A 12,706-nucleotide genomic window follows, 5' to 3' on the forward strand; every position below is an offset into this window, starting at 1 on the left:
TGTCGGGACCTCCCCACATGAGAATATGATGGTCGGCCTCTGTTACAGGGTGAGCTCCCTTCTTGACTGCACGGAGACCTGGCATTGGTAGTAGATGCTTCTGGCTGCCATCATCTGTGGTAATACTGGGTCTCGATTGTAAAACTTCTTACAACCAACAGGGTTTTCCTGGTGGCTGATATTGCCTTAGCCATAAAGGTAGATATTTTAATATGGCACATTATTTTTTAAATTAAGTGAATGGGAAAAGGTTGTTGTTTCTTTATGTGGTAATTATTCACTTATTTTCCTCTTTTATCCTTCTCTTTTAGGTAATGGAAAGTGGTAGCAAATGTGAATTTGCCGCAGTGGTGATGACTTTCTCTCTCTCTCCTAGGTTGAGGAGATCAGAAACAGTATAGCTAAAATAGCTCAGTATGTTGAAGAAGTAAAGAAAAACCACAGCATCATTCTTTCTGCACCAAACCCAGAAGGAAGTAAGTTGTTGGTTTTAAAAAGAAGTGTGTCTGTCTGTATCTGTGTGCCTGTCCCCCTCGCTGTCCACAGCACAGGCCTTAGCCTGGAAACACGTGAGATTGAGCTGGGAGCTTGTAAAAAGTGCCAGAGGCTGGTGGGCCACCCCTCGGGATTCTCATGCCCCTGGGCTGGATGAGCCAAGGCATCGGTGTGGTTTTCTACAGCTTCTGAGGGATCTGGTGTTCAGCCAGGGTGAGGACCACTGATGTGTGACATCCATGAGCATACATGGACGTGGCCTTGCAGAACTTTGGGGTCCCGTCAGTGACTGGGCCTTAGATCCATATTATGTCCACAGTTAAACAGGAATGATAGAATTTTGTGTTTAGATGAAAGTTAATAAGAGGTTGCTTTGGAAAACAATACTTGTTAGAGCAGGTTTAAAGATGAAGAACAGACTAAAGTGATTTTAAGTCTTCAGCAAAGGCTTTTGTATGGAGTGTGCTGTTCATAGTGTCTGTTGAGGGCAGCATGTGAGCAAGTGATTTAAATTAACTGAACATCAGGGCATCGTTAGTTATAAGGAAGTGTTTCCTTGATCTACAGTGCCAAATTTTGAAAACTTGAAAGGTAAGATGGATCTGGATAAGCTAGAGACTGCAAACTGGAATCCATACATCATTTGGGGGATAATTGATATCTTCACAACACTGAGTCTTTTAATCCGTGAAAATGGTCCGTCCCTTTACTTACATCTTCTGTAACTGCTCTCAGTGATGATCTGTAGGATTCTCCGTAGAGGTCTCACACACCTTTCGTGGTAGGTGATGCTTTCGATTTTAATGCGAACAGTATCTGCTGTAAATTTTGTTTTCTACTTGTTTCCATTTATGGAAATACGGTGGGTTTTGTATGTTGACCTTGTATCCCGTTATCTCGCCTAATTACTTAATTAATTTAAATAATTTGTGGATTCTGTTAGGTTTTTTCTGCACCCAGTCATGACACCTGTGAATAATCACAGTTGTTCCTCAGTTCTTTTTTTTTTTTTTTTTTTTTTTTTTTTTTTTTTTTTTTTGCTGTACGCGGGCCTCTCACTGCTGTGGCCTCTCCCGTTGCGGAGCACAGGCTCCGGACACACAGGCTCCGCGACCATGGCTCGCGGGCCCAGCCGCTCCGCGGCATGTGGGATCTTCCGGGATCGGGGCACGAACCCGTGTCCCCTGCATCGGCAGGCGGACTCTCAACCACTGCGCCACCAGGGAAGCCCGTTCCTCAGTTCTTATGCTTTTTATTTTCAGTTGACTTATTTCACTGACTTTCCGTACAGCATTGAATAGAAGTGGTGATGGGAACACACTTATTCTCAATCTCGGGGGAAAGTTGAAAGCAACTTTGTTAGGTTATTTGGTGTGTGGCCTTACATTGGAAAAATAACTTGGTATTAAATTGAAAAAACTCATTTTGAAGATTTTTCGTGTCTTGTAAAATAATGCTCTGGGCGTCTGTAGATGCCCTGTCTTACGATTTAGAAGGATATTTTCCAAGGTGTGTACCTGGAGCATGAATCTCAATAGCTAGTATATGAAACAAGGCTTCTGTGGCCAAATGCATTCGGAGTCCTTTTCACACCACATGCCCACTTGGAAGGTTACAGAGTAATAAAGGCTCTGAGAAGTCCTGCAATGAAGCAACCTTTGCTTAGTGGAGCGTTTCACAAATATATTTGTTCACAGAACTTTTTGTGTAACACCTGTTAACATCTTGCTCAATTCTTGGGGAAGTTGAATTTGAATACATATTACTGTATTTTTTTTCTTTGGAGAAGTTTACCTCCAAAAAACTTTTGCTGCCAAGTTACAGCAGCTTCAACAATGTTGGAGTGAAGTTGGGGCTCTTAAGGCTTCGCAGTAGTCCCTTTGGGCTCTGAATAAGACTGGTGCTTCCTGTCTCTGTTTCACAGCAGGGTGTGAACCAGAACATAGGAAGTGATGTCTCGCTGCTCCCTGAGTTACCCTCTGTAAAGAGCAACGCGGTTACTCCTACCCCACGATGCTGGGCCCTAGGAAGTGCCCAGGGTGGGGCAGTGGGCAGAGGGCTGCTGTCCCCCCAGCCCTTTGTCCTGGCGGGTGGGGAGGGGCAAGGTGGAGCTCCAGCTCCTCGTTGCCGGTGCCCTCCCTGCCTGGGCTCCTGGGTGGGCCCGCAGAAGGGGTTCCAGAGCACAGTGGCCACCGGGTGGCGCCACCCCGCGGCCGGGCCCTGGCCCGTTGGCTTCTGCTGCAGATGCAGGGCTGGCTGGCCGGCAGGTCATTTCATTAACCTCAGTGACAAGATCCCAGAGAAAGATTTGCCTGAGAAGCTAACAGAGGCCCCTTTACTCTCACTTTTCTTTATTGACTTTACATTTCTGTACTTTCTTTTTTTAAGAGGGCCACTGAAAATGTGTAAGTTTCAGGCCCTCCAAAACATGGACCCACCTGGTGGGAGCCTGAAATGTGTGTTATTCAACTTTCTGGGTCTTGCTGGTGGTAGTCTTATGGCTGGCATCGCCATCAGAGAACGGAGGGGATTTTACTCATCAGTAGCATGTCTTGTAGTTCTTTGAATCAGGAGTCAGAGCCCTTCTTTTCATCCCACGTTTTAGGTATGGGCGTCCTGAATAGTCACAGCCTGTTGCTAACATGTTATCTGCGCTTCTTTTCCATCTGCATTGTCACGCTCCCGGGCTGGCCTCTCTCGCCTCTGTCTGAGCTACGACGGTCACATCCGGTGCCTCCCGTCTCTAAATCCTCCTCCTTTGTGCATTTTGTGCTTTTCTGCTGGAGGACACGTTTCAGACTTGCTTGAGAACTGTGTGGTCACCACGTAGTGTAGAAAGCCTCTTCTCAGGTGAGCGGTGGGTTCAAACCCCAGTTCCACCGTGAATTCACTGTTTACCTCGGACAGATGGCGCGACGTTCCGTGTAAATGCCGACTCCACTGTCGTCAGTGTGTTTCCTCCTCCTCACCTTGCTTCCATCCCATCCTTCCTCCTGTTTCCGCGTCAGAGGTGTGTGTCTCCTTTTTAAGGGCAACTGTGGTATGTGGCCTTGAGCCACCTCTCGCAGCACTTCCGTCCGGGCTCCTGGACCGGAAGGCCGCCCGTCTGCCCGTCCAAACGCGCCTGCCTGCAGCCCTGCCCGCAGCCCTGCCCCGCCCCGCCGCGGCTTTTCCTTCCCGAGAGGCGTCTGGCGGGCCTCCCCTCACCCCGGCTGCGCTGCACGTCCTGCCGGCTGGTCCTTGTCCTCCCGCCTTAGCGTCCGACCCTGCTGACTGGCTCCCCCGCCCCCACCATCTTCTTCATCTTTTAAAGTTAACCTGTGTTACGTTATCAGAGTTAATTATGCGCTTTATCGTGGGCATTTTGGAAGAAAGCAGAAAGGAAGGAAAAAAAAACAATGCTCATAACCTGTCCCATGGTGATAAACACCGTTAACGTTTCAGTAAATATTTTTCTAGCAAAAAATATGTATAAAACATACACTTTTAAAGAAGTGTACGGGACTTTCCTGGCGTAAAGTGGTTAGAACTTCGCCTTCCAATGTCGCGAGTATGGGTTCGATCCCTGGTCAGGGAGCTAGGATCCCACATGCCTTGCAGCCGAAAACCCAAAACACATTAAAAAAAGCAAAATTGTAACAAATTCAGTAAAGACTTTAAAAATGATCCACATCAAAAGAAAAAAAATCTTTAAAAAAGTGTAGAGTTTGGAGCACCCCGGGCCTGTTGTCTTACAGCGTGCCTCTTGCTGACGAACAGAGCGTTCCAGGACCCTTTTCTTAATGGCCGCCTGGTGGTCGTCGTTGGTCGTTTCTGTGGGAGCAGAATGGCCTGGGGCCGGATGGCAGCGTGCCTTTTACCGTTTACAGGTAGCTTGCTCCCAGTGTGTGACGGGTATTACAGGGACCTTGCATTGTGGTAGTGTCATATATGATTCTTAACTTAGACTTGCTGCTGTGCAGAGCAGCAGGGACCAGGCTGAACACTGGACAGGTGGAGGCCCGTTCATGCCTTGTGCTGGTCTCGCGAGGCCGGTGCTCCCCTCGGGTGTGTCCGAGAGCCAAGGATGTTGGGGGTTGGAGAGGGTGGGCAGTTAGTGCAGAGTCTCGAGCGCCCTGAGACTCAGCGGGCTCTGCCGTCCCCGCTGCTGTCCTGAACCGCTGCCTGAGAAGCACCGGGCGGGGCCGCAGGCCCACCCAGCGGCCAGGTTTCACAGTTACAGACAACTCTGCCCCGGGCATCCTCGCCTACCTGTGTGTCCTTGAGTACTTGTCAGCTCACCTCTCGAGCCAGCATTCCTGGGAGCATCGTGCTACATCAAGGGACTCGTCCCATTAAATGTTCTTTTCACATTTTTAGTTTGAAAGTTTTCTAATTTATGGGAAAGTTGCAATTACGGTACAGTGAAAACTCACGTTCCCTTCACCGAGATTCACCAATTGTTAACATTTTGCCATGTTTGACTTCTTTCTTTTTGTGTATGTGTGTGTATGTGTATGCGTATGTGTGCGTGTACATGCACATTGCACATGTATATATACACACGCATACGTACACACACATGTTATTTTTGCTGACTCATTTTAGAGTGAGTTGCAGGCCTTGTGACCATCCACCCCTAAGTACACCAGTGTTTATCTCCTAAGGAGGAGGTTGTCTTGTAATTATCTAATTCAGAACATTTGATGTTGATAAAAAAACGCTGTCTAATCCACAGTCCATATTCTCAGTCAAAAATCATCACGTTGATATCCTTTATAGCTGTTTTCCCCTCTTTCCAGGGTCCGACCCAGACACACAGGCAGATACAGCCTAGACACAAATGCCTTTATTTTTATTTATTTATTTGTTTATTTATTTATTTATTTGCCTGCGCCGGGTCTTTGTTGCAGCACCCAGGATCTCTGTTGCTCTGTGTGGGATGTTTTAATTGCGGCATGTGGGATCTAGTTCCCTGACCAGGGCTCGAACCTCGGCACCCTGCATTGGGAGTGCAGAGTCTTAACCACTGCACCACCAGGGAAGCCCTCCTGGTTATTTCTGATTGAGAACTGGGCTTGGTATATAAAGGCTTGTGGCCATAGTATGAGTCCTAGGATAGTATTTTCTTTTTTTTTGAATTTTTGAAGTTTATTTATGTTTTTATACAGCAGGTTCTTATTAGTCATCCGTTTTATACACATCAGTGTATACATGTCAATCCCAGTCGCCCAATTCATCCCACTACCCCCGCCCCCACCTTGGTGTCCATACGTTTGTTCTCTGCATCTTTGTCTCTATTTCTGCCCTGCAAACTGGTTCATCTGTACCATTTTTCTAGGTTCCACATGTATACGTTAATATACGATATTTGTTTTTCTCTTTCTGACTGACTTCACTCTGTATGACAGTCCCTAGATCCATCCACATCTGTACAAATGACCCAATTTCGTTCATTTTTATGGCTGATATTCCATTGTATTTATGTACCACATCTTCTTTATCCATTCTTCTGTTGATGGGCATTTAGGTTGCTTCCATGACCTGGGTATTGTAAATAGAGCTGCAGTGAACATTGGGGTGCATGTGTCTTTTTGAATTATGGTTTTCTCTGGGTATATGCCCAGTAGTGGGATTGCTGGGTCGTATGGTTATTCTGTTTTTAGTTTTTTAAGGAAGCTCCATACTGTTCTCCATAGTGGCTGTATCAATTTACATTCCCACCAACAGTGCAAGAGGGTTCCCTTTTCTCCACACCCTCTCCAGCATTTGTTGTTTGTAGATTTTCTGAAGATTCCCATTCTAACCGGTGTGAGGTGACACCTCATTGTAGTTTTTTTTTTTTTTTTTTTTTCTTTTTGCGGTATGCGGGCCTCTCACTGCTGTGGCCTCTCCCGTTGCGGAGCACAGGTTCCGGACGCGCAGGCCCAGCGGCCATGGCTCACGGGCCCAGCCGCTCCACGGCATATGGGATCCTCCCAGACCGGGGCACGAACCCGTATCCCCTGCATCGGCAGGCGGACTCTCAACCACTGCGCCACCAGGGAGGCCCCTCATTGTAGTTTTGATTTGCATTTCTCTAATACTTAGTGATGTTGAGCAGCTTTTCATGTGCCTCTTGGCCATCTGTATGTCTTCTTTGGAGAAATGTCTGTTTAGGTCTTCTGCTCATTTTTTGATTGGGATGTTTGTTTTTTTAATATTGAGCTGCATGAGCTGTTTATATATTTTGGAGATTAATCCTTTGTCTGTTGATTCGTTTGCAAATATTTTCTCCCATTCTGAGGGTTGTCTTTTTGTCTTGTTTGTAGTTTCCTTTGCTTTGCTTTGCAAAAGCTTTTACGTTTCATTAGGTCCCATTTGTTTATTTTTGTTTTTATTTCCATTACTCTAGGAGGTGGATCAAAAAAGATCTTGCTGTGATTTATGTCAAAGAGCGTTCTTCCTGTGTTTTCCTCTAAGAGTTTTATAGTGTCCAGTCTTACATTTAGGTCTCTAATCCATTTTGAGTTTATTTTTGTGTATGGTTTTGGGAGTGTTCTAATTTCATTCTTTTACATGTAGCTGTCCAGTGTTCCCAGCGCCACTTATTGAAGAGACTGTCTTTTCGCCATTATATATTCTTGCCTCCTTTTTCATAGATTAGTTGACCATAGGTGTGTGGGTTTATCTCTGGGCTTTCTGTCCTGTTCCATTGATCTATATTTCTGTTTCTGTGCCAGTGCCATATTGTCTTGATTACTGTAGCTTTGTAGTGTAGTCTGAAGTCAGGGAGTCTGATTCCTCCAGCTCCGTTTTTTTCCTTCAATACTGCTTTGGCTGTTGGGGTCTTTGGTGTCTCCGTACAAATTTTAAGATTTCTTGTTCTAGTTCTGTAAAAAATGCCACTGGTAATTTGATAGGGATTGCATTGAATCTGTAGATTGCTTTGGGTAGTATAGTCATTTTCACAATATTGATTCTTCCAATCCAAAAACATGGTATATCTCTCCATCTGTTTGTATCATCTTTAATTTCTTTCATCAGTGGCTTGTCTTATAGTTTTCTTCATACAGGTCTTTTGTCTCCCTAGGTAGGTTTATTCCTAGGTATTTTATTCTTTTTGTTGCAATGGTAAATGGGAGTGTTTCCTTAATTTCTCTTCCAGATTTTTCATCATTAGCGTATAGGAATGCAGGAGAGTTCTGTGCATTAATTTTGTATCCTGCTACTTTACCAAATTCATTGATTAGCTCTAGTAGTATTCTGGTGGCATCTTTAGGTTTCTCTATGTATAGTATCATGTCATCTGCAAGCAGTGACAGTTTTACTTCTTCTTTGCCAATTTGTATTCTTTTCTTTGTTTTTCTTCTCTGAGTGCCATGGCTAGGACTTCCAAAACTATGTTGAATAATACTGGTGAGAGTGGACATCCTTGTCTTTTTCCAGATCTTAGGGGAAATGCTTTCAGTTTTTCACCATTGAGAATGATGTTTGCTGTGGTTTTGTTGTATATGGCCTTTATTATGTTGAGGTAGGTTCCCTCTGTGCCTACTTTCTAGAGAGTTTTTATTATAAATGGGTGTTGAATTTTGTCGAAAGGTTTTTCTGCATCTATTCAGATGATCATATGGTTTTTATTCTTCAATTTGTTAATATGGAGTATCACATTGATTGATTTGCATATATTGAAGAATCCTTGCGTCCCTGGGATAAAACCCACTTGATCATGGTGTATGATCCTTTTAATGTGCTGTTGGATTCTGTTTGCTAGTATTTTGTTGAGGATTTTTGCATCTATATTCATCAGTAATATTGGTCTGTAATTTTCCTTTTTTGTAGTATCTTTATCTGGTTTTGGTATCAGGGTGATGATGGCCTCATAGAATGAGTTTGGGAGTGTTCCTTCCTCTGCAATTCTTTAGAGGAGTTTGAAGCGGATGGGTGTTAGCTCTTCTCTAAATGTTTGATAAAATTCACCCGTGAAGCTCTCTGGTCCTGAACTTTTGTTTGTTGGAAGATTTTTAATCACAGTTTCAATTTCATTACTTGTGATTGGTCTGTTCATATTTTCTATTTCTTCCTGGTTCAGTCTTGGAAGGTTATAGCTTTCTAAGAATTTGTCCACCAGGTTGTCCATTTTATTGACATAGAGTTGCTTGTAGTAGTCTCTTAGTATGCTTTGTATTTCTGCGGTGTCTGTTTTAACTTCTCTTTTTTCATTTCTAATTTTGTTGATTTGAGTCCTCTCCCTCTTTTTCTTGATGAGTCTGGCTAATGGTCTATCAATTCTGTTTATCTTCTCAAAGAGCCAGCTTTTAGTTTTATTGATCTTTGCTATTGTTTTCTTGGTTTCTATTTCATTTATTTCTGCTCTGACCTTTATGATTTCTTTCCTTCTGCTAATTTTGGGGTTTTTTTTTTTTTTGTTCTTCTTTCTCTAGTTCCTTTAGGTGTAAGGTTAGATTGTTTATCTGAGATTTTTCTTGTTTCCTGAGGTAGGCTTGTATTGCTATAAACTTCCCTCTTAGAACTGCTTTTGCCACATCCCGTAGGTTGTGGATCGTCGTGTTTTTGTTGTCATTTGTCTCAAGGTATTTTTTGGTTTCCTCCTTGATTTCTTCAGTGATCCCTTGGTTATTCAGTAACGTATTGTTTAGCCTCCATGTGTTTGTGTTTCTTACTTTTTATCCCTGTAATTGATTTCTAATCTCATAGCATTGTGGTCAGAAAAGATGCTTGATGTGATTTCAATTTTCTTAACTTTACTGAGGCTTGATTTGTGACCCAAGATGTGATCTATCCTGAAGAATCTTCTGTGTGCACTTGAGAAGAAAGTGTAATCTGCTGTTTTTGGATGGAATGTCCCATAAACATCAATTAAATCTATCTGGTCTGTTGTGTCATCTAAAGCTTGTGTTTCCCCATTAATTTTCTGTCTGGATGATCTGTCCATTGGTGTAACTGAGGTGCTAAAGTCCCCCACTATTATTGTGTTACTGTCGATTTCCTCTTTTATATCTGTTAGCAATTGCCTTATGTGTTGAGGTGCTCCTATGTTGGGTGCATATATATTTATAATTCTTATATCTTCTCCTTGGATTGATCCCTTGATCATTATGTAGTGTCCTTCCTTGTCTCTTGTAACATTCTTTATTTTAAAGTCCACTTTATCTGATATGAGCGTTGCTACTCCAGCTTTCTTTCAATTTCCATTTGCATGGAATATCTTTTTCCACCCCCTCACTTTCAGTCTGTATGTATCCCTAGGTCTGAAGTGGGTCTCTTAGACAGCCTACATATGGGTCTTGTTTTTGTATCCATTCAGCAAGCCTGTGTCTTTTGGTTGGAGCATTTAATCCATTCATGTTTAAGGTAATTATCGATATGTATGTTCCTATTACCATTTTCTTAATTGTTATGGGTTTGTTTTTGTAGGTCCTTTTCTTCTCTTGTGTTTCCCACTTAGAGAAGTTACTTTAGCATTTGTTGTAGAGCTGGTTTGATGGTGCTGAATTCTCTTAGCTTTTGTCTATCTGTAAAGGTTTTGATTTCTTCGTCTAATCTGAATGAGCTCCTTTCCGGGTTGAGTAATCTTGGTTGTACGTTCTTCCCTTTCATCACTTTAGATATATCATGCCACTCCCTTCTGGCTTGTAGAGTTTCTTCTGAGAAATCAGCTGTTAACTTTATGGGAGTTCCCTTGTATGTTATTTGTCGTTTTCCCCTTGTTGCTTTCAGTAATTTTTCTTTGTCTTTGATTTTTGTCAGTTTGATTACTATGTGTCTCGGAGTCTTTTTCGTTGGGTTTTTCCTGCCTGGGAGTCTCTGCGCTTCCTGGACTTGGGTGGCTATTTCCTTTACCATATTAGGGAAGTTTTTGACTATAATCTCTTCAGATATTTTCTCCGGTCCTTTCTCTCTCTCTTGTCCTTCTGGGACCCTATAATGTGAATGTTGTTGTGTCTAATGTTGTCCCAGAGATCTCTTAGGCTGTCATCATTTCTTTTCATTCTTTTTTCTTTATTCTGTTCCGCGGCAGTGAATTCCACCTTTCTGTCTTCCAGGTTACTTATCCGTTCTTCTGCCTCAGTTATTCTGCTATTGATTCCTTCTAGTGTAGTTTTCATTTCAGTTATTGTATTGTTCACCTGTCCGTTTGTTCTTAAATTCTTCCAGGTCTTTGTTAAACTTTTCTTGCGTCTTCTTGATCTTTGCCTCCATTGTTTTTCTGAGGTCCTGGATCATCTTCACTATCATTATTCTGAATTCTTTCTCTGGAAGGTTGCCTATCTCTACTTCATTTAATTGTTTTTCTGGGGTTTTATCTTGTTCCTTCGTCTGGTACATATCGTACCTCTCTGCCTCTTCATCTTGTCTGTCTTTCTGTGAATGCGGTTTTTGTTCCACAGGCTGCAGGATTGTAGTTCTTCTTGTTTCTGCTGTCTGCCCTCTGGTGGATGAGGCTATCTAAGAGGCTTGTGCAAGTTTCCTGGTGGGAGGGACTGACTGGTGGTGGGTAGAGCTGGGTGTTGCTCTCGATAGTATTTTCTTCTTTAAGAGATGATTTTTAAATGTTTCTGCTGGTCGGCCGTGGGCACCAGCATTCTGGACCTGGCTCCCCTTTCTCTAGGATGTGGTCTTTAGCGTCAGCTCTGCTTTTTCTTGGCTTCTCAAGGCCTCTGCTGCCTCTGGCTTCAAACAGCTCCATCGCTGGGCTCATTTCTCTGGGTTTCCTTCTTTTGAATCTTCTTTCCTGCCTTTATAGGTTTATGACGTCCAGCTCTCCTGATTGTTCTCAGCAGGAGGACTGATAGGAATGACCTCGTCCACTGGAAGAGGAAGTTCCCAATATTGCCCTTCCTTTCAGTGATTTGAAATCCTGCCTTTATCAAATATAACCTCATGGCCAGCTTCTGTAGCTTGAAGGGTTAAGTGTGGTAACGCCTCTTGTATTTCTCTGATTAATGCTTGAGCCCCTGTGCACCTGTGTTAGCAGGAAGGTCCAGTAATTCCGTCCTGAGTGACCCCAACCCTGGGGCTTTCTTATCCAGAGAGGTGAGCCCTTGGAATGTCCCCCTGCACTCTCGGTCCTCAGTCGTGTATCTGCGGCTGGTCAGCGTCCCCGGCTATCTCCCGACTCTGGTGCATCGTATCCTCAGCTGGGTGGACCCCGCACAGACCTGCTCCACACGCACTTCCCCTTGGACCCCTTCCCCGACCCTCCTTCCCCGCACGCGGTGGCGGGGCCTCTGGGGGTGTGAGTTCAGCCTTCCCCGGTGCAGGAACCCGTGCTCCCGTCAGGAGCCCGCTTTGATGAGGGAGAGGACAGCAGGAAAGAAGTCAAACACGTGGAGGCTTTTTTCCTCCCAGAGTATGGTTAAATTTCTGCTTTCCTTTTTCAGGTCTACGTGTCAGCACTGGGTTCAGGGAACTATTTCATCAATTAATTGGTATAAACCAGGTATCCTCAAACTTAGGTGTGCACCAGAGCCACCTGGAGGGCTTGTTAAGTCACAGTCCTGGCCCATCTAGTGAAGTTTCCTGTGAGTAGGTCAGGGGTGGAGTCCAAGAATTTGCCTTTCTACTAAACGCCCACCTGATAATGGAAGCTGCTGGTCCAGGACCCACACTTCGAGAACCACTGGGGTGATCAGTAGTTGCTGAAGAAACAAACAGACTTGACTATTTACCAAGAATATTGTTCTGTTTAAGTTTGTTGAACATTGATGTTGGATATTATAACTCACGTCTTTTTTTTTTAATTTTGTAGAAATAAAAGAAGAACTTGAAGATCTGAACAAAGAAATCAAGAAAACTGCTAATAAAATTCGGACCAAGTTAAAATGTGAGTGTAAAGTTTTGATTACATGTAATCATTGACAGTGGGAATGTGGGTAATTATTATTTTCTTCTTTATAACTTTTTATTCTTTTACATTTTCAAAAGTTAAGATTGTGACTGCTTTAAAATAAGTTGTATGTACTTGGAATAGTAAGTCTTGTTTAAGTTCCTCATTATTCTAGAATTCTTAAACGAGGAGCTAAACCTAAGGGCTGTTAACCCTTAAATTTCAGAGTGAAGCACTAATTCGTGCCCAACAGGAGTAAGCACTCGCTTATAAATTGTTAATCTGTTATATTTTATGACATTTGGGGCTAAACTGCAGATATTTGAGAAGGCGACTAGCCTTTGACATGAGTTGCCGAGTTCTTCTTGAATACCCTTGTACTCGGTGAGCTCCTTTGAACCT

General features: G+C 43.4%; 1 protein-coding gene across 3 annotated transcripts in view; it reads left to right on the forward strand.

Moving 5' to 3' along the window:
* STX2 (syntaxin 2) overlaps window positions 1-12,706 on the forward strand; it is a 249,267-nt gene that overhangs the window by 18,853 nt on the left and 217,708 nt on the right. For all 3 annotated transcript variants that reach the window (XR_014295669.1, XM_082640020.1, XM_082640019.1), the window contains exons 3-4: window positions 377-476; window positions 12,227-12,301. Coding sequence is in view for 2 of the 3 variants with exons in the window: in XM_082640020.1 (XP_082496146.1) it covers window positions 377-476; window positions 12,227-12,301 (175 nt within the window). In the remaining variant the exon portion in view is untranslated. The remainder of the gene's footprint in view (window positions 1-376; window positions 477-12,226; window positions 12,302-12,706) is intronic.

The sequence above is a fragment of the Mesoplodon mirus genome (genome assembly GCF_964341445.2).
Source record: "Mesoplodon mirus genome assembly, chromosome: 13".
In the NCBI taxonomy this organism is placed as follows: domain Eukaryota; kingdom Metazoa; phylum Chordata; class Mammalia; order Artiodactyla; family Ziphiidae; genus Mesoplodon; species Mesoplodon mirus.